Here is a 22,986-nt window from a genome sequence, read left to right on the forward strand (position 1 = left end):
TCACGGATCCACGATATCTTATGGTCCGAAACAAGTGTCTCTTGGATCGTACGATGTCGTTGGTTGCAAGGGAACGTTATCGACAGCTGCTGCTATTGTAATTGGGTACTTGAGGTTTAGAGGTTCCGGACACTTAACTTTACGATCATCCAAAGTTGATCGACTCGAGTGTTCCGGTCAAGTATGAGCTTCGAGCAAACTGATCTTGTGCCTCTATCGGTACTCGTCCCCTTCCCCGTTTAACCCTCGAATTACCGCAGCTTTCTCCTTTTCGGGGAATGCGCGACCGAGTTCTCCGTGAAACTTGGGTTACGCTCGTTAACAACGCGTCGTTGTTCCCGCGTAATTACTCGTCTCACGCAAATTGCAAAATTTCATTCAACCAAAACTAGTTTGGATTGTTTCGGAATTCCTTCTATGCGGAAAACGCGTTGATTTTACGCCGACCAGTGTCCAACGATGATTAGAGTCGGTCCTCCATTGGCGCACCAGGAGGTTCATTGTAATAACCGGTATTACTCGATAAACGATCGAACGCAGACGTTCGCGGCTATGCAACACCACTTAGCTCTAATGAAAAAAGTTCGTTAGGAATGGTTGCCGACGGAAAACATTTCTTAACATCGCCTTCGATGCGCGATAGATACACCTACACCTACACCTACACCTACACCTATACCTATATCGAGCGGGGAAATAATGGAAAATCGCAAGCCTGGCGAAAGAATACGTTGGCAATACTATTTTCTCTCTCTCTCTCTCTCTTCTTTTCGACTAAAACGATCAAGTTTCATCGCGCGTGGTTTATCTAAATGTTCTCCGCTTTGCAACATCAAGATAAAACACGTTTTCCGCGGTGTGCAACAATCGAGTAGTCCTTGCTATGTACCTACGTAATATTAATTAGCCAAGCCGTACGTGTAGCGATTAATTTCAAAGCGTAACAGTAACTCGGAAAATGTTTACGAAATTAAGGTAAATCGATGGTCGACGAAACGCGTTGGTAGACCGTTGGAGAAATTTGTCACGAATAATCTTTTTATTCGCATAACCGTCCATCGTGAAACCGATCGTAGACGCGATATCGTTGGACCAACTTGACAAATTATTGAACGCGCAACATGGTTCACCGTTTTACAACCTTTGCCTTTGGTAGCCGATTGCTGTTTGTCGCGACGATTGTTTCGACGAGACTTGGCTTCTCTTTAAATCCGCGTCGCCGGCCGTCTCGATTTTCCAACAGAATATTCGCGTACACCGTTTGGAACGTTTTCCATGACTTTTCCACTCTGCGAGCAACAAGAGAGCGACTGCTTCTTTGAAAAATATTTACTCGATAGATGCGACACGACGCGACGCGACGTAACGTTTCGTTTTGAACAGAGAAAGAAAGATTCGACCTTTCTCTCGATCGCGCAAACACATTTCCACGACAAACTTACTTCGATGACAGCCACAAACCACAATTGTTTAGTCACAATGTCAGCTCTGCTACTGTTCCATCCGGCGTGATTGCATCCTTAGAAGCGACTAGTTGATATTGGAATTAGTGCGGCAACTTCCAGCGAGTACATAGACGCGTTCTCCCTGGTGACTAGGTATGAATGGATCTGCGGGGTGTACGGAAAATGTTGAACCGGATCTGTGCATCTCGTTTCTTTCAGCAAACAAGTCTTTAGTCTTTTCTGGTCTTGTCCTTTTTAGCCCTTTCTATGTATTTTGTCCGAAATGTCGCGTCGGCGTTGCGGCAATCGTATCGTCGAATCGCTGATTTCACTCGGATGTTACAAATTTCTGTTACAGATCCAGTGCCGAGATCGTCGGTTGCTTCGCGAAGCAACGATCGACGGCGAAGAAGAGCACGCGATGAGAATCGACGACAGAATTAACGATCGATACCGTCGAGTTAGCGAGGCTTCTTCCGATCGTCAGAAAATCAAACGTCGTAACGCGACAAATGGCAAATAAACATTGTTTGTTACGCTTTTCAAAGTTTAGGCACGTTCCGTTGCCAGTTGGTTGAATGTGTCGTGCACGCAAAGCCGCGCACGAAATCTTCCTTGTTAACGACATAGATGTACATGTATATCTTTTCGTAAAATTATTCACGCGTCTCGGAGAGTTGTCCGAAACCCGCTCGATCTCGTCGCGACTCGAGCCAACAGATACAAAGAGTGTTGGGATTTCAAGTATAACGCTATTATAACACGACAGTAACAATGTTTGTTGGTAAATAATAACTGAAACGGCCGCGAATAATCGCGTCGTAGCGCGTTGATTCGTGCAAGCACGTTCGAAAACGCGAGCGAATCGTAGTTGTAACGAACAACAAGGAAAAGAGCGAGACGTGTTTGGAACGGAACGGAGTAAAATGAATGCTGGGGCGACGGCAACGCCGACGCCGACGGTAGCGGTGGCGTAGCCGTCGATTCGATACAGTCAATTAACTCTCGACGCTCTATTAGATTTAAAGAGCGGTTGTTTTCAATGGACACTCGCGAAATGAGATAGTACTCGAATCGGGCCCAGCAGCTTGGCAAGATTACCAGTAGTCGAGAAATCGGTGGCTGGTTAAGACGGAGCCAATTAAAAGTGACGGTCGTTAACCGATAACTTTTACGACAGACGAGACGCCGCGGAAACACTCGTGTAACGTACAAACACGATGGCCGTCGCTGTTCCGAAAAAATTTCGACATCGATGTTGGCGTCGTTTCATAGCGGCCGCTCATCTCTGCGCAACCATCATGTGGCTCGATGGAATTTTGAGCTGTGACGGGCAAAAACCGATAAATCTCGGCGGCGCGAAAAGACGAGACGTTTACATCGCTGGATTCTTTCCGTACGGGAACCACGTGCCCGAGAGCCACGTTGGTCGCGGCGTTATGCCTTCGGTGAAGCTCGCTGTAGATCACATCAACGAGGATCCTGCCGTGCTGAGAAACTACCGACTGCACATGTGGTGGAACGATACAGAGGTGAGTGGATCAAACGATTACGTTAAACCCGCAATGGGAAATTGAACGTTGAGCGATCGTTGTCGACGCGACGCAAACTTTCGTTTATACTTGGCGAGTAGTATAACTCGAGGATCGCTCGGACACACCAAACGCGTACGTAGCGTAACGCGCAACACTCGGAAACGACCGTTACCGTTTAAAGTTTTTCGCGACCCGAACAAGAACCACCCAAGTTTCCCGACTCGGAAAATTCGCTTCCACGTCGAAAAATTGATTAGATTTTCCATTCATTTTCCGTAGTCGTGTAGAAATTGACCTGTAAAACCTAGTCGAAGACGAAAACGAATGGGAACGTAGGTTCGTTCGATCGAGAATTCGGCTCCGTGTTTAATATTCCGGAGGTAGTCGACCGTGATCGCGGCAATCAATTTTTTAAATTCCACCGAGCCAATCGATATACCGAGAACCTTTTCTATACGAGTTAAACATTACATTTACAATATGGGTTAGTAGGTCTTTCGAAGACGCTAGAAAACATTCGTACATCGTTGAAAATTCTAAATACATATTGTTACGTAGAGGAATAACTATCGAGGCGATTGTTTGCGAGCAATAAACGAATCGATCGCTACGTTTCGATATTTCGATACGTTTCGAAAAATTAGATTTCATATTTTAAAGCGACATCGCCGCGACGTACAATCATTTAAAGAGATCGCGATGCTAGAGAGCAGCGCCGTATGCAATTTCCATAAAACAGTCGTAACGCGAACAGTACAAAATCCATTTCAATTATCGAAAACAAGTTTACACGTGTTCGTAAAGTGAAAATCAGAGCTTCCCCGGTTTAGCGAACTTTCGCACGTGCAGAATTTCTATTAAATTGCACTTGTGTCGTAGAAGGAAGACGAGAAAGCCAAGTGTCGGACGCTGCCGCGCGACAAGTCTATTTAAGTAGAATGGGTAAACGATCGGATGGACGCGGCTGCTCCGTACATACGTCGGCGTCGCGTCGCGTCGTAAATGGTGTCGCGGTACAAACGTCCGTTTCTATTATAATTCCGAGGCCACCGCCCAAGACCAATTCGATCCTGTACGTAGTATGGAAACGTTGGAAAAATTCAACAACTAAATCGAATTCGTTTAACATGCCTACATAGCGCATACTTGCATTAAACAATATTTTTAGCTATATGACTATTTCAAACCCTGTTACCAATGGCCGGTCGTTACTTGGCCAAAATTTCTGGGAATTACGTCGAGAACACCAAAAATTCGTATTGTTCCCAGAAATTACGCGAGAGCGTTTAACAGTTTCGCTATTGTGCCGAAACGGAAAACTATGACCGCCATTGTTTTCATATTTCGTGTGCGCGCGCGTACCGTTTTGGCTTTGCTTCGAAAACTTGGTCCTACTCGGATCGTCTGTTATTGTACGTGTTTTAACGGTGAACTTGTTAGAAATGCTTGCGAGGTAACGCTTTCCACGTGAAACTTTGTTGCCAGAGCTGACCATTTCTATAACGTTTGCCCGGTACCCGACAAGGGCCATCACGTTCGAGAATTAATTACGTTGAAAAACATAAATAGCAGCAGAGGTTGGGGCTGGATACGGAACGGAACGGAACGGAACGGAATCGTTTGCACGTGAAAAAGTCGCAAGACGTAGATATCGCGAACTGGGAAACCTAAAATCCACATCACGTTCGTTCGGGTGCGGACGCGGACGCGGACGCGGACGGTCTCGGAGAAGGATAAAAACGGAGTTTCGGGGCGGTCAACGATTGGTCCGGCTCGTCGAAACGCGAGGGTGACACGCGATGCGGAAGAAAAGGGGATTCATCTGTTCGGTGCGATGCGTGATCGATCCGTAGATAATCGGCGAGCAATAATAGGGCTAACGGCAAGGGACGCGTCAGAGTCTTTCTGTTTTCTCAAAGGTTTTTCGTTCCCTCCAGCTTGCCGTAGCTCCAACTTGTCGATTCGAGTCTAAATAAGTTGCGAGTTAATGCTCGTAAGTTGATAATAGGTAGTTTCCGTTGGGCGAAATCGAGGAGGCCGAAGAGTATCGGTACGTTTGTCCGATGATGGTAAGCTATATGAAATTTCGAGCGACGCGCACGCGTTAGCTCGAACAAAGATGATGGGAGAATGGGAAAAGAAAAGACGCTCGAGGAAGATTGATAGAATCGAGACGATAAAGAAGGGTGACGAGGCGTAAAGCGAGGCGCGACGAGGCCGGAAAGCGACACGCGGAAAGTAATGGGAAAGGAGAAGGACAGGTATAGAGGAAGCTCACCTTGACTCGGTGGCTGTGCAATATCGATCCGTCGAGTAAACTCGCTAATATAATTGTCCCTGTAGCGCAAAAAGCCGCGTTGCATCGCGTTGGTGCTATGGATAACGTTGCTATTGCTAATTCGCGACCACCATTTGTTAGCGGAATTTTCAACGTCACGCGCGCAGCTGCTCGGTACCTCTAAATCTAGCGATTTTTCGCTCGGCTAATTTTAATCGATCGACTTTGAAAGAGAAACGTTAATTTGGCGTTAATTTAAACGGGCGAAAGTTTGCGCGGCGCGAAAATCAAATTTCTCACGCGACTCGATAAAAGAGCTTACGCGAACAAAAGAAAATTTTGTTTGTCGTATCATAGTCGAAAGCTTAGCAAGTGTACGGATCAAGTTAAAATTGATTGAGACTGAATGCGCAACGACACGGTCAGAAAATCCATCGAGTATCGGTTACTCTCGGACGATTCGATCGCGACTAATTCCAGCGAGGCAAGGCAGAGACCAGAGGGGAATAAGAGTATCTTTGGAGCTTTTACACCGATCGAGGATTCGAATACGCGATGCGACGCGACGCGACGTGGCGCACCGCAGGGCTTTCAGCGATATTTTCTTTGGTCGAGTTAGGTTGTCGATGTTATCCGTTAAGCGTTGCAGATCAAATGTATTTACGATCGATTAAGTAGAAATCGATTGGCGCGTCGAAACGGCGAGACACAATTTATCGTATCACGGGGCTCGGGTTTATCGCAAGGCAGGAAAAAGAAGAGAAACCGCTCGATTCCAGCAATCACGATCGTTACGACGAGCTAACGTAATTTCTTTCAGACCGACATTTCTATCTTTTAACTTGTTCCGACTTGTTCCTTTACTCCGGGTTCGGAGAGCACGTTTCCTCTCTTAGTTTTTCTCTATTTTCCTCTCTATCCCGAACACGGTGGGACGATATAGTCTCGCAAACGTGCGCGATCCAATAACTCGACGCTCTTGCTTGGATTAATCGAATTTATTAATTGACCGTAGTTGATGCTACCAACACAAGTAATTTAGCGATATTTCTATTCGCGCGCGATAACAATGTACATAGAAATACGACAATTGGAACCGTTTCGATAGCGTAGACGCGAAAGTGGGAATAAATTTTTAATAGAATCGTAGGAGAACTCGTCGGGACTGATAGGTTTTCCTCGATCGATACGCGAAGGACGCGTCCTTTGTGAATCCGAAATATCGCGCGATATCGAACGGCTATAAATGTAAAGTTGCCATTCGAAAGACTTTGAGCTTTCCAACGCGTTTCGCGCGTTGTCTGCAATAGCCCGTTGCGTATTTAATATTTTTTTTCCAAAGCGTTAAATGCGGCAACATCGGTGTATACTCAACCGCAGCCGTAATCTTATAGTGACCTACCGTGAGGTGGTGTACGATGTAAAACTTGGTAGAGACGCGACGCGACGCGACGCGACGCGACGACTCGATTCGAAGGCGATCGCGCGACTCGAGGACCCTTTCGTACCGGTCGTTATTCCGTAGGGAGACGGTGATTAACGATTCCTCGTGGATCGTTTATGCAAGTATGCGCTCGAGCTTTCGGTCGAAAAGCTGTAACTCCTGAAGCTCCGACGCTAAGATTTGAGCAAATAACACTCGTGCCGAGATAGAGGAGGCAGAGGAAGAGGGAAAGCACACGATCCGGCTCATACCCGGACCAGCTAGCGATGGAACGAAGACGCTTCGAATCGTTTCGAACGAGAAACGCCATCTCTCGAACCTTGCGAACGCTACTAGAGATCAGCCTCGAGTCTCGAATCTCGAGTCCCGAGTCTTTCGCGTAACGAAACGATCCTCGATCGGCTCAACGGATTCAGAGACTCGCAAAAGCTTCGACAGTTGACAGTTTCCATTGGAAAAGTTGAAATTTGCCGAGTCTCGGTAAGGATAGGAGCCATGTTCGCGTCACATTTCCACGTTGTCTTCGTTGCTTTCCGCGTTTCCTCGACCGCGATCTTTCGAACAAAATGTTTGCGCGTCGCTTGTTCGTTTGGTCGAATTGCTCGTAAAGTTGGAACAACGAGAACCGAATGGCCATCGCTAGCCAACGCTGTCTCTTGGAGTCTATAACGACCCTCCCTCGTTCCCGTGGCTGCTGTTCCCATTGAACGGGGGGTGAGATGTTTGCGATGGAATTTGAAAGTTCAACCCCGTCGAGAGGTTCGGTCCTTTCGAACCTCTCAACCACTTCACCCTCCGCTGTTATGTGCCGCTTTAACTCCACTCGTCCATCCAGTCCTCCTCCCACGACTCCGATCCGGTGGCTGAATTTAAAGGGTCGATCGAAAGAAATCCTTCGGTTCGCGCGTTCCTCCTTCTCTTCTGTGGCTCCTCTTCTCCACTAGATCACCGTATCGCGTCACGTCACTATTGCGTCGAGATATATGGTAAATGAATTCGTTACCAAAGTGTTTTCGATTCGAATGAAACCTGACCGACGCGCGACGGCTTTACAACGAACGACGATGCAACACGAATGTTTTCTGTATGTTTCGCGATCGCTGCAATGCTCGGTTTATCGAAATGTCATTTACTGGACAACCAAATCAACGATTCCCGTTAATCGTGTTCGGTATAAAGGTAGTCGACCCGTTCCATATGTCGGAAAGTTTCTCGAAAATTCCAAATTTACCGAGTTTATGTCGCACAAGTTTCCGACCTAGCTCTCTGCCTTTGTATTTTCAATATCAAATACAACAAGATTAATGCAAAACTGTGCCTAATTATTCCAGTGTTTGTTACATAATACAAGTCTCCGTTCCGCGTTGGAAACTAGGTTTGAGGCCGCTCTACGTAATTGTGGAGATTTTAATTAACGAGGAAACTCGATTAAGCTTGCTGCAACTACGGTACTGCTGGACGGTAGAAGCGCGTAAAGTTCTCATCGGGAAACGATAGAAATCAAGAAACGCATCGATACGGTTCGTTTCGAATTTTCTCATTGTTCGACGCTACTTTGACCATCCAACAGCAGGCCCCTCTTCAAGTAAATATGTAGCTTTGACTCACTGGCATAGTCGATACATTTATCGATGTCGAACAGAACGGAATATAATTTTTCCACAAGTATCGTTTGAACCGTGGAATGGTGGATCGATGAAACACGAAACGCGAAACCGAATAGAGAACATTATCCTCTTCGAGCACGTTATATGTACGTTAACGTTGACGTATAGTCTTGGTGGTCGTAATCTCGTAACGTTACTCCCGAGCACGCGCTTATTTGTCTTGGTCGAGTCGGATCTTGTTTTTCCAACGCGTTAACCTCGACGCGTTAAACGTTCACCTCTGTCGCGATTGTGAACGAGAACGAGAATTACTAGTCTAGGACGACGACGACGACGACGACGACGACGACGAACACTGTTCACAGAGAAAAAAACAAGTCTTACGAGAGAAACGACTGGCCCTTAAAGAGTCGATCGGTTTCTGCTCGAACCGGAAATGGCGAGTACGATCCGACACGGACCCTTGCCTTTAGCCGAGTGTCCGTTGTGGAAATATGTATAAGGAATACGTGTTCCAGTATAAGTTTCGAAACTCGAGGTTTGCCGAGAAAATAAGCTAGAAAGTTTCCAGCACTCATCTAAAAAGGCCACGAGTTTTTTCGATCCGCGATTCGAGACTTCCGAAACTTGGGTACAGCCACGGAACTAAATATCGCAGTTTTTTTTCTTTTCTTTCCTTTGATCGAATGAAAACATTGCGTAGACACAGATCGAAGGTATGTTTTTCGCAAATACGTTTCACGTCTCGTTTTAACCTTAACGATGCGACGCGACGTGGGGTTGCAAAAGTACAGCCAGCAGCGGCACAGTTTGGTACACTTCCGAATGCAGACTGCATCCCGGAACGATCTCAATTGCCGACGTAAATGTTATCTTTGTGGCTCCCAGCGTGGCTCGGAGACATGGTAATTACCACGACTAACCTAACCGCGCATTCAGACCGAAACTTGCCAACTTTGCGTACCGAGTCGCGATACTTTTTCCACTTGCAGTCCTCGATTCCCCGTCGTGTCTCGCGATTTACTCGAAAACTATCTGGCTCGTTTACCAATGTTCCTGCTCCCTTTCGAAACGATTAGCTCGGTCCGTTGGCGTCTCCATAAATCTTGACTCTCGACGATAGAAATGATAGTATATTTTGGGGCACGGTTTCGGTTCGATCCGTTTGCAGTCAGAGGAAAAAAAAATCGGTTAACAAACAGGTCACGGTACGCTTAAACGATCTCGACCCTTTCATCCGTGTTTGTTACTTTTACTTTTTTTCTTTCTATTTTTCCTTTTCCGATGTACGTTTTTATGGTATCGATCGAGGCATCCGCACGCACTGTATGCGGAAACACGATCGCGGTCGAATTTCCTTGATATTCGACGTTTTTCCCGTCACTTTTTGGCGGAATATGGAATCCAACTACTTCCCCTTTGCATTCCACTCCGTAAACATGCATTCCCATCCAGCAGACGCATTCATCCGAGTCTCTCGCGTCGATAGGAGAAAGGAAACGCTGCGAAGCACAGGCTTTTGCAAGAAAATTCGATAAAGCGCACGCGGTGCCGCGCTGCGCCGCGCCGCGCCGCGCCGCGTCGCGTCGGCCGGACTGCTGCATACTTGGCATGCATCAAACACCGGCCAGCTATGCTATACACGTACACCTCTAGAGTATTACTGCTGTTTTTCTCGATAACCTCGTAGATCGATACGAGCTTGTTATTTAACTGTTGCTTGTTCCGCCTCTGTGTTAAGTTACACGCGTTTCACTGTCGGATTGCTCACCGTTGCCATTCAATTAATATCAGAGTACACGTGTATATCTCGATGAACGCAGATGATAATGCGTTCGTTTTGCTACTACTCGCGATATACTGGCGACGCCGACGGCATCCGTAATTTCGGCAAATATTTAAATTCACGATTACTCGATGAATTTTGTCCAAAGAAACGGTCACCAGCGGATGTTCGTCGCGCAGCCCAATGAAAGTTGAACGAAATTAAAAGTTTCGCTCGTGCAGCTCGTCGGGTTCGCGTCGCATATACTATTATATGCGACGGCGACGTCGAGCGAATGTAACTTGGAGTTGTACATATATTCATCCATACCCGGAAGGAACTGCGACTGTAGATCGGTCCTTTCCGTGTCGCGAAATGAATATTAATATGGTCGATGGATGGCTGGCGCAATGTTTCATCGCGCCTAACATCGACGACTTTCGCGCGATTTCGAGCAAAGAGAATTAGCCAGTTGAGTCGACATTTTCGAATTATGCCGGACGGAGAAGAAATGGAATTTAAAAAATGCTAAACATGCTCGTCGTACCAGTGTCCGAGGTAAAAATAATTCTTGCATTCGTTCCGTGTGTCGTTGTTAATTTCGCTTTTTCTCGGAAAAATTCATCGCGTGGCGAACCCGCCAAGCAAACTTTGTAACGGCTAAAAATACGAGAAAATTAGAACAATTACGAACGCGAAATCTAGTCGGAAATTTAAGAGAAAAAACGCAAAGTACGATGCAAGAATAAAGAAATGGGATATGGGAAAGCGTAGCTCGCGTTTCTCGAATCCTAACGTGTTACAAGTAAATTAATGGGACGTTTGCTTTCCAAATCGCGTCTTTGTGGAATGCCTACTCGCATCTGATTTCGCAACGCGGCACGTATTTTACGAGCACTCTCCTCGCGAGATCATTGTTCTCTTTTCCTTTTCCTTTATCTATTTTGGTCGCGTTTCGCACTTTACGCCACTCCCAATGAATCAACGATTCTTTGTCCACCCCCTTTATTTTGTCTTTCGATCATACCGATGACCGTTGAAAATAAGTAAATGTTGGTGAAAGTATCGCGTGAATTTTGGTTGCGATTAAAGGAATTGCGATTAAAAGTAAGGAAAATGTGTCGGGTTCGTAGATTAAGGCAGGTTCGCGTTACATTAGGAACACGACAGAACTTTCCGACAGATTCGATACGCGGACATTTCCTATATTCGCGAGCAACGAATCGGCTTCGAGAGAGCCTATCGGAAATAAAGGGAGAATGATTTCTTTCTGTTGATCGTAAAGCGGTCCAGAAAGAAGGAAAGAACGAAAGAAAGAAAGAAAGACGCGTCCCTATCGGGCAAGCAATCAACCTACATCTACAAAGTTACTACCGGCAGAGGCAGGCGGACAAGTGGCTGGCTAGCGACCTACTAGGAGAGACAAGCGGCGTAGTTACATATCAATTCCTCGGTTCGATATCCAATAGTCGATTGCCTATCGCTCATTTCCTACGAGCAAGAGTTATTGCTTTTCTATAGAGGTCTTGGCAGCCAGCTGCTTGCGCTAGATCGATTCGTTCCTGGCCCCTCACAGCAGGAGCTTCACCGTTCAAAGACGATCCAAACTCGTGTCTCGTCGAAAAAGTTTAGTTATACGCGGTTCATTTGATCCGCGGGCGGATCGATCGATGGAACTCGCTCCATGTGTTGTTGATTGTCTATTGATAGGAGAGATCGAAAAAACGCTCGAAAAGATAGGCGTTCGATCGGCAACGATCATCCGATTCCCAGTCTCCCGACTCTGTCTCGTTGGTTTATCATTTCGTGCTTCTTTGGACAGTCTAATTTGTCGGGTTAGGAGAGCTTTCGTAACGCGTGTCCTCCATTACTTGGACGCTTAATCGTCTTATACCGTGAAAGCAAATGCTTCGTGTGCTTAAACGATCTAATGTAATTGGGTATCGATTATATCCTACGAGGCCTGAACGTTCCTCTCGTTTGCTTTACGCTTCCTTGCTGCGATAGACTTATTTCGATGTAGAGGATCGACGGTTTAATCGACCGGTTAACGCGAAGCGACGCCGACGTCAACAGAACGCGGCGCGAACAAGGTTCGACAAACGATCGCGACGTGATTTTCACGAACCTCGATGCCACCTCCGGCCTTATCCTGACCAAATATAATTTTAATTAACGTTGATAGTAATGAAGCGCGGTAACGCTCTTAATGCGCATCGAACGGCTATGTACGATAATGTACAAGGTGGACCACTCGACTAGAATCAATTTGGCCTAAAATCAACATTTACCAAGTCATCGAGCCGCTAACCGTTGCGAGTTTCGCTTCGTCTATCGATCGACTTATTACAGAAAAATTGCTGGAATCGTTCTGCACTTAAAACGGCTGCGATCTCGCGACGATGATGTTTGGTTGCTAGTATTCAACCGATCGGTTTCTAGCACTACCGCAGAAAGACTCTACACGACTATAAGACGACTTTACTGCGATCAACGCGAGAGATACATTTTAATGGATGTTTTGCTTTTGGAGATGGACGCGGCGCGCCTTTTGCACCCGCAAACAGTGTAATTGATGCGATACATCGTTCCGCGAGAATATTATAATTAGAACGGCGTTCGTTAGAGGCGCCCGTGCCGCGGCGTAGCCAGGTCAGCGCGTCCAGCCTGTTTAATATTTCGGAACCGTTATCGAACGATCGCGATTTAAACGGATCGAGGGCAACTTGTGCTGTCCTCGATAGAATCTCCTGGATCGACGGGATCAACAGAGTCGATGGCTTCGACGAAAGACGAAACTTGTCGAAATCGTTCGACGACACGAGAACCGCGACTCGAGACTTTATCGATTTTCCAAAACCTATTTTTACAAAATAGCTATTCCGCCTTCCTTTGCGCTCGAGTTTGCCACTTGCCACCTTCGCTTCCTTACCACGCGTCGTTTTCCAAGTTGAAAAGCGCAACTTGAAGATGCTCTCGCGTAGATATGCATTTCACTCGATCGATTTCGGCGAGGCGAGGCAAGGTGAAACTAAACTAAACTAAACAAAACGAAACGAAACGAAACGAAATGAACGTTTGCATCCAAACCGCGACGTACTTGTATTAGATCGCCAGGCTCGAGTATAAAGCCAACTCTCGCTCGACTATGCAATCACTTATTTCTCGCGCACTCTAAGAAGCACTATGAAGCGTTTGAGGATCGCGCGCACGCTTGCACGGTCTGTGCGAGTTCCTGCCAGTGAAATGCTAATGAAAACCTTGTCTAATCTGGTTTATTCGTTCGCTATGCCACGAGTTAATACGAGCTTACGTACAAGGCAAACGCCCAGCCCACGCCCCTGCCGACAGAATTACATGTTTTGACGCGAGAAAAATTTCCCACGAGAATCGTAGAATTTGGCTTGATTAATCCAAGATCATTAACCGCGGAACAAAGTGTAGTAGATTGCGATCAAATTTATTATACATGCGCGTACGTGTGCGTTTTAAATGGAAAACAAATGACGTCGCCGGAAGAGCACCAAGAGAGCAACGAGTGTCGCTTTAGAAACGTCTAATTGTAGTAGGAAAAGAACCAAGTCTAGAGTGGATACGTTGAAGAACGAACAAAGAAATCGAGGTTAAGCGGGCATCAACAGTAAACGCGACCAACACTCTTGCTCTTCTGTTGCTGACTCTGGGCAATAAGTTGTCGAAAGTAACTTTTGTTGAATCGTCGCCCGTTTCGATAAACGATCACGAGTTCTAGACCGCTAGATATGCATCTTTTAAAAAAATATCGTCGTTTGATTTCGTCGCGCGAAACTTTTCTTGTCCTCGTAATCGTCGATTTCCCTTGTTGCTTTGGTCCTCGTTCGCGGATCGCCTCTTTCGCGCTCGTGTTTGCTTTATTGGTAAATCATCCGTCTTTCCGCATCCACTTGTAATCTGCACGCGTCACAGGTGGCTCCTCCAATCGGTGTCAAACACTTTCACAGACGAGCTACAAAATAGACCAGTCGTCCGACGAGAGCTTGCGACACGCGACGATGTACAGGTATACGTTTGTTTGTCGCGGAACGCGCGGTCATTCGAGGGGAATAGGTTGGTTAATTTAAGCGGTAATTGAACGCAGAGTTGACGAGACAGACATTTTCCACTGGAATTGGCATCGAATGGCCCGGAGGGTTGGATTTCATTTAACCCGAGCTCTCGATGCGTCTACGAAAGCGACTCCCGCTTCGTAAACTTAATCCAAGATTCACAGAATGGGAAACGGTAAAACGCTGACACGAGTCGGCGAGAAAAAAATGACCAACCGTAACCGGGGTGGTAGGGATTCGAGTGTACGACGAGGGTTCGCCTGGAGGTAGGAGCTTCGATTCGGCAAACAGTCCAGTGAAAGGCCGAACCCCTTAAACTTGTAGCTGGGACGCGACGCGATGCCGGAGATTGAACATACGTCACTCCCGACGCGCGACGGTGGCAAACGAGCAGCCGGAGGCTGGATAAACGCGAAATTTAATCTGCGCTCGCTCATCGGCTCGCTCTCCTTAGACCCGGACAGCAAACGGAACACTTTCGTTTAATGAGGTTTTCAAATGAAAAACCTGCCAATTTGGTTGCGATCGAGTCAAAAATGTTGCTACACCGAGTCTGATCCGGCTTTCTCGCTAATCGAGGATTAACTCGTTTACTCGTATGAAAAAAAAATTAGTTGGTTTGTCGCAGGCCCAGAGACGAGAGACGAGAGACGAGAGACGAGAGACGAGAAATGAGAGACGAGGTCACGCTCGATTGCCCCCTTTCAAACAAGATTTCTTTTTACACAAACGCGTGGCTAGCTCTTTCGATCTTGGCCCTTGGCATTGTTCGCGACGTGCTGCTCCCTTTCACGGTATCCCCTTTTCATTCGAAAGAAAGTTGCCGGCTGAAGAGAGAGGATGAATCGCGGTACGTGGTTTGAGTCGAACTTGGTTACCCGATGAAATAATTCGAGAAGCCGAGTGGTTCCATTATTCCAGCCATTTGTTCGACGAATTCTAGCCAAAGTAATTAGAAAGAGGCGCCAGCGTTCGTTACTTTCCGTGCCATTCGACCATTTCGTCGATTCCGTTTGCCAGTCGAGGTGACGGTAACCAACGACCGCCGCGTCGGTGCCGACGTTAACCTTCGACTTTCCTCCGTTGATTCTCGCAAAGTTTCTACGAAACTGTCGCGTACCGAAACAAAAGTATATTTTCACGATAAGGAAAAGGAGGAATTGTCGAAAAGTCTTTGGCTTTTGAGCTAGCTCATCGTCGTGCTTCCCGAACTAAACTGCAAAGCGAGTAATTAACTTGCCAAAGCCACGGTCTTGCGTCTCAGAGTCAATTTCGGACAAGTTACTCGTTACTCGCCAAATATTCGTAGAGGAACTAGGTGCACGGGCCACGAAATCAGTTTCGACCATCTCGTAAATATTCATAACGCAAAGTAACGTTTGCGGACGGTAGAGCGTTCGGTAGGTGCGCGTAATCCTGCAAATCGTCCGACGAGCTTTACACGGTACGAGGTTTGGTCACGATTGGCCGTTCGGTTCGGTCGTTTCTAGGCCCGCGATGCGCGATGGCACGCGGGATACCTCCATATTCCCAACACGTTCCCACGCGAGACCCTCACGGATTGAAATTTCTCATGCATCTCTGGAATCTCTATACCGCAAGCGGCAAACGAAGAAATTTCATATTTGCCGGTGGTCGATCATCGTTGAAACACGCAACGCGAGTCTTTAGGGACTGTAGCATGCGTGTACGCAGCTACGATACGAGTATAGGCTACAGGGAGGCTAAAAGGTTCCCGCAGATATGAGAGACGAGAGATACTGAAACCAGTATTAAAAAAATGTAAAGCAAAGTAACGATAAGAAGAATGGAAATATTCCGATCGCCTAGGTTCGTTGTCGAGGTACCGTGACGCAAAGTTGGAAAGCACCAGTTGGAAACCAGCTCGCGTTCCCCTGGTCGGGAAGGTAGTTGCGGCGGATTTGGTCAACGGCGAAAGTCCGTCCAACTCCTTTCCGTCTCGGAGGGCGCGAATTTCTCCAGTAGCGTTTCAAACTTTTCGGACAATGTAACTTTAAACGCGCAACGTCCGATTCATCGCAAGTTTTATTTCCGTTTCCGCCGCGAGCTCGCAAGGCTCGTTTCAGCGTTTATTTACACGCTTCCTCGGCGAAATCATTTTTAAAGTTGGTTGCGCTACGCGTTGCGCCACTCTCGACAAGCTCTTGTAAATTTTCCAGTCTTTCAACTTTGAACCGTTTAAACTTTTAGTCGTATCCTCTTCCGTATACGTCGACATCGGAGCCGGCGCGGCGTCGCCGTCGGAGAGCAAACGCCGCGAAACTCGTGGAAATTGAGTGGTTTGTAAAAGAAACGTGATTTTGTGTAAAATGTGTGAATGTTGTGTACGTTTCTCGTAGACCCGATGCCCTGCGAAGCGTCTACGAGGAAAGTGAAGCGTTTCCTCGAAATCGTTACGTTCGAAATGGAACCGTGACAGCGGCACCGGGTTGTCGTCGTTACCGTTTATTAGTCGCCGAAGTAGAGATCGGATCTGTCCGGGTCTAATTAATATTTGCTGGTTATTCGCGTCGCCGTCGCCGTCGGCGTTTGCGTACGCCGCGCGAGTGTTCCCATGAGATAATGTTCGCGACGTTGTCTGTTCGCCTCATCCTGAATTCAATCAACTTCTCTCCCCTCGCGTTCGCCTCTTTTCACTTTCTTAATTACGCTACTATCGAGATACGCCCGTAACACGCCAAACGAAGGATTTTTATCGAATAGCCTCCGAAAAGGTCGAAAGGTAGCGGCAACTAGAGTTACGATGTAACCGCTCGAGTTGAGATTTCGTTGAAGCGACCACAAAGCGGAATTTCTGCGAAATTAAGATTGCTCCGCAACTGTTCAGGAAATGTTTACAAACACGGTTGTTTGCTTCATTCGGATAACATGTATTCGGCCGCGGTGCAAGGGAACGTGACACGCCTGCGAATTATTCGCTTCTTCTTTCCGGTTATTGCTCGCGGAGCATGCTCCACGGCCAAGATAATCGTAACGTACTTATCTACCGAACCGCTTTACCAACTTAGTCATTTTCATAATAATTGCAAAGTTTATGCGCGTCGTCGAGTAACAAGATGAAAAACATTCGTTCTCGGGGTAAGCCAGCCTTTTTTTGGCTACTCGCGAAATTTGCATAACGTTTTAATTTCGCCTCTTCTCGAATTTAAATGTTGCGTTACACCGTCGACGCGGCCCCAGACGTTCCGTTAGATACGATTCTCCCACAGGTCCAACTTGACCATCGGAATGTTATTTGACGTGGGTTTTTCGTTAGCGTGATGGATTCTTCTTAGTTGGCAAAATCGCCGACGTCGATGGAGCTATTTCGACGGTTGTCCTCGAAGATCGAACGGAATCGATACGGGGTTGCGACTCTTCCAACGAGCAGATGACTAGAATTGTCGAGTGCGAAGGCTGCGACGACGCGGCCGACGGCATCGTACGCGAGAACCGCCACGCCGTAACCGCCTCGCGAATCTCAAACTCGGCGCGCAAATTTATTTCGTCATCTCAACGACCGTCAACTTTTCATCGGCAAACTTGCGATGCGCGTAGAAAAAACGCGAGGGACTAAGTTTCCTTTGCGCTGTGCAACGCGAGGCAACGCGAGGCGACGCGACGCGACGCCACGCGACGCGAAAAATCAATAGCCCCGAGATACTCTGGGTTCCGTCGATCGTCCTGCAGCGGTCCAATGTTTCGTTCTTCTTTCGTATTCGGTCTCCTACTATTTCTTGGCTAGCTTTGCTCTACTTGTCTCGACTAGGCTACGCGTAGCGGCGCGTCTACGTTCCCTGGTAATCGCCCGACCAATCGATTGCTTTTCACTCGTCCTCGATGTTTCGTCCAAATTCGAATACGATATACTCTGTGCAAAATTGAAAGGCTAGAGAGATCGAGTCGACATTTTCGACAAATACGTACAGACTTTACGCTAAACGAGAACAATTTAGGAAAGACAGAATTTAATATCATAAAGGTAGCCATCATCCCCTGAATAAAACGGATTACTATATTTATCCGGGCAAACGATCCGCGATTGGCGCTAAGTTAGCGCAATAGTCGCGACACGTTGGCCGAGGTCGAGTAATTGCGAGAACGAGCCATCGTTTATCGTGGCTAATGATCGATACAAGCAGCACTCTGCATGCACTTGGTTGCAACGGAGGAATGCGCGCCACGCGTATCCATGTGCGTGTACTCGCGTATCGTTTCTCGAACGAAATTAATCGTTTAATCGCGTTTAACGGCAGACGGATCTCTATCGACGGATACTAGAGGAAACGACAAACATTACGATCAATTTCTCGCCAAGTTCAAGTGACATTTTTTCAACCAGCTCGGAATGTAACCACGCTTCTTTCGACGAAACAATGCCGTCGTACGGCTCCGTTGTTGTTGGTTCTCTGCGGCTGACGTCCTTACAATGGGGCCAGACGCGCGGTGAATGTATCGCGCGCAATTAAACCGATATACCGCAAAGTAAAAAGACGCATCCGCGGTAAGGAGAGTTTAGATGCCGAGAAATGCGTTACGAGCACGAGTTTTTCTTTTTATGACAATCAAATGACCTTTGATGGAAAGTTTCCATGATAAACAGAGCACGTTTCGATGATTTTTCCAAGATAACGCTTTTAAACGATACTAGAATTTTTTGTTTAAAATGGCAGTTTCTAGACGCTTTAAAAAATATTGCTGGAGGGTTGTAAATGTATCTCGTCTAGAACCGAGTCGAGTCGAGCCGAGTCGATTCGCGAATGCCTTGTTGGACTCTTCGCCGTAGTCGGATTGAAACGAACCGCGAGCAGAAAACGCTTTAATGGAATCAAAACGGAATCGAGACGGGAGGTTGGCATCGAAATTCGCCGAGGCAATTTGCCGAGGGATCCTCGTGGCCCGATGAAATTACAGCTGGAGCATTGGATTTTTACAGGAAGCTCTGTTCGATTTTGATCGAGACTAGGCTCGGAATTTGTTTCTTTCGTACCGTAAAGTTGATTCTCTTGGATCGGGTCTCTGAACATTTCTTCCAACATTTCATTTCAGATGAAAACGAGTTAACGTTTGTGTCTTTGAAGAATATTTCGAAAACTGATGGTCCAACGTTTCGTTGGTCGAGGAGTAAACGAGTTCTGTTGAAACGTGTTTGCCAGGGATTGGTTCGAAACCGTTGAAAAGTTTAAACGCCGCGAATCGATTGGTCAATCGTACCTTAAATCTTTATCGGTCGCGGTCGATCAACGGACGATCCACGATCCACGATCCACGATCCAGGAAACCCGTTCCGACCACGATTCCGACCGATTCGAGCAAAAGCAAACGTCGAGTTGGTTCGTGTCGCAGTTCGTTAGGGTTGTTTCAACGGTTTCCCTTCGACCGATGAAACGAGACTCTCCTCGAACAAAGATAGGTTACGAGAAGCATGAATAATCACGAATCACGAGTCTATTCCAGCGGTGGAGAAGGAGAATGAGAAGGTAGGGATGGAAAAGAAAAGTCGGAAAACGAACGATGCCGCGAACGCTGATCGAGCAGTTAGCAAAGAGAACATTCCGAGACTATGCTGGAACCTAACGAGAACGTAAACGAGAACGAGAATAAGACAAGGAAGCGGAAGAAAGGCGATAAGACAATTGGCATCAGCGACATCGTTTCTTGTCTGTTAACTATTCGATAGCAATTCTCAAAGGATGCGTCTAATCGATGAAACTCGATAGCCACGACTCGATAAATGTAAAGAATCGCGATATCGTGCCATAACTCGATTCGTTGTCTTCGAAGAAAGTTTTCTCGTCGAGCACGGGATTTCGCGGTCCATTCGATTAAGCGTTCATTATCGAGCACGGTAGTTTGTTGGAACGATCGATGCCAAAGCTGGTAATTTAGTTGTCGAGTCGGCACAGTTTCCGCGGGGAGAATCGAGGATTCAGGAGGTAAACGCAATGTCACGATTTAATGGAAAAATATCGGTTTATCTGGCTCATTAGACCGGCGATGATCAAAACCAGTGTCTCCGCTAATGTAATAATGTTGGATCCGGAGGCGGAAATTACGCTGCGCCGATGAACAAAACAAACCCATTGCTACGCTTCTCGGTTATCGATAGAGAACAACGTTGACGCCGACTCTTGACGTTTCCTACGGAATCGGAGATAATCCAACGATTATTAGTTACAGTTTCGATTGCGAACAAAAGTCTGTAAAAGAGCGAGGATGTTTAGGGTAAACGCGTTGTCGGGAATTGGGATTAAACCCGATCGTTCGAGGTAGGCGTTAATCAACGAAAGTTAATACGCTTCGTTAGCTGACATAAATTGTTGCCGGATATGAACGCAAGGCTACGCCCGCGTCACCGGGCCGGACCGGGTCGGGTCGGGTCGGGTCGGATCGGATCGAAAGTCATCCGAACGAATTCGAAAATCCTTGGCTAAAATACAACGGAGGATATCGAGCAAAAGCAGACCATTCGAAATCCTTTCGATCTCTACCGGTGAAACGGAAGGCTGACGAATATCGGTGGGTGAGCTTTAGGGAGGAGATTAAGGCTACGGCTGAAAAAGTCGAACGCTCTGGTAAAAATGCGGAATTTAAAAAAAAAATCCAAACGATGAGACGTCGACGAGACGAAAGGACGTTTCCCTTGGTCGCGTGGGTCGCGAGTCATGTTTGCTCGGTGAAAAAGTAGGTCGCATCCTTTTAAAGCGGACTCTGTGAAAATGAACGATCATGCGTGCATTCCTACATAAGTTACGGCGTCGTACCGCAAACGGTTGTGCGATAATTAAATTCTTCGAGACACGTTTGTTGAGCGAAAAGGTTCTCCCCGAACCAGACGCGAGACGAAACCACCGTTGTCCCTGGAACCGTTGCGCGTCGCCGCGCGGTCGCCGTCGCCGTCGCCGTCGCCGTTGCCATCACCATCGGCCTCGCCCTCGTCCTCGTCCTCGTCCTCGCCCTCGCCCTCGCCCTCGCCTTCGCGTTGTTCGAGAAACTTTAATCTCTCTACCTTTCGCAGCTGTCCCCTCCGAGCCGTCTTCGAAGGTAATCGAGTACCGTTTTCCGATCTACGATTTCTACAGATACGCTTCCATTCCCTGATCGTGAGACCCGGTCAAAGAAAACCTTTTCATCCAAGTGGCTTTCGCGATCGACCAATTATCGGCTCCTCCGTTTACCTAGTACCAACTTCCTGCTACCGAGCATAATGACGTTAATGAAGGTGAAAATCAATATCGGACCAAAGAGAGTCGGCGATAATCGCTGCGCGACGAAGACAAGCTTCCACGAAAATTGATCTGATTCGCGTCAGCGTCGGCGTCGCCGGTCGTCGGTCGTCGGTCGTCGGTCGTCGGTCGTCGCCAAAGTTCGATCGTTGTCTTTATAGATAGCCATGTTGGCCAAGCCCGAGGGGGTTTTTTACTTTGTCGGGCAATTAGAGAAACTCGTTAGGAATTTCAAGTTTTAAGGCGAAAGAAAGCAAATTAAAATTCTCTTTATATCGATCAGCAATCGACAATCGTGAACAAAATTTCGCTGTGATCATTGTCCATTCGCAAAGGGACTGCTTGCGGAGAGACTAAATCCACCGAGGCTGTCGATTTTTACGGATTACAATTTTCCTTCCATTGTGATAGGGACATTTCGACGAAACCTCGATGTCTTTTTTTTCCGATAACTCGTGCCGGCCACTTTATTTCTCACGATCTGGTCCGTAATTTCGGCGCGATTGGATTTCCTCCATCGTGTAACCAGTATAGTAAAATTGTATATATACATGTATACATATATATGTATACTTGTGTTCAGCCGATGTTGCGTTTTTGTCAAACGACGGAAATCCCTTAGGGTTGGAAAGGAAGCGTTGAAAACGACGAAAAATGTTTTTCCATGTTAAACGGACTGCGAATGAAAAGGCGGGAAAATGAAGAGTAAAAGTGCTCGTTTGTTTCACCGGATGCCGAGAAACGTTTTAAGCAAATATCGCGCTACTCCAAAGTCTGCCTTTGAAATTATTTCCACCGTAGAGCTTAACTGTTTTTTTTTTTTCACGATTCTTTGCAACTCCTCGTTAGACCTACGCTCTCGAAGAGCTGGATCAATTGGTAAACACGACGAATAAGACATTTGCGTGTTTCTCCGTAAACGAATGGATGCTATCGCGTCGCTTTGTAGGTGTAATTTAAGCGTGGTGCGTGGATGCTTTGCATCAAACAACGCACGACTTCATTTTCGATGAGTTAAATACGCAAGGAAACGAAAAAGGCGACGCGCGGGAATCGATCGTACTATATAGAATTCCGCGAACGGGACGGATAGGTAGGAGCGCGAAAGAAATGACGAGAAAAAGAAACGGGCCGTTTAATTGATTCGCGGTCTCTGTCACGAGTGCTCGAGAGATGGAAAGTTTCGTGTATCGGTTTTTCGCGACAATGAGAAATCTCGAGTGAAATCTCAAGTGGACGCGACGGAATAAGAGCGAAGCCGTTCTCGCGAGAACGCTGCTTTCGCTTTTGCCTCGTTTTCTGTCACCGCGATTCTACGATACGTACGTATACTTTCCGTGAAAAGCAAAAAAACAAAAAACAAAACAAAACTGTTTTCGCAGATCCTACGTTACGTTATACGTGTATTATTATCGGTCGACGCCGACGTCGACGGGTGTACGTACGATACGATCGTACGGCCAAGTGTTCGATGGGAGAAAAATTGGTTTGGTTACGATCCCATTGTAGGAAAGGAATCGCGGCTGCGAGCAACTGTCCATTCCGCTCGTAACTACATATTCGGAATATTCGGAATCGATTGTGTTATCGGTGTGTTGGCA

General features: G+C 46.9%; 1 protein-coding gene across 2 annotated transcripts in view; it reads left to right on the top strand.

Moving 5' to 3' along the window:
- Positions 1-22,986, top strand: part of LOC128885866 (gamma-aminobutyric acid type B receptor subunit 2-like) — a 59,088-nt gene that overhangs the window by 13,670 nt on the left and 22,432 nt on the right. For both annotated transcript variants that reach the window (XM_054140190.1, XM_054140194.1), the window contains exon 2: positions 1,804-2,977. In XM_054140190.1, coding sequence (XP_053996165.1) covers positions 2,666-2,977 — 312 coding nt within the window. In that variant the 5' untranslated portion in view covers positions 1,804-2,665. The remainder of the gene's footprint in view (positions 1-1,803; positions 2,978-22,986) is intronic.

The sequence above is a fragment of the Hylaeus anthracinus genome, unplaced genomic scaffold (assembly GCF_026225885.1).
Source record: "Hylaeus anthracinus isolate JK02 unplaced genomic scaffold, UHH_iyHylAnth1.0_haploid 0, whole genome shotgun sequence".
NCBI classification, from domain to species: Eukaryota; Metazoa; Arthropoda; class Insecta; order Hymenoptera; family Colletidae; genus Hylaeus; species Hylaeus anthracinus.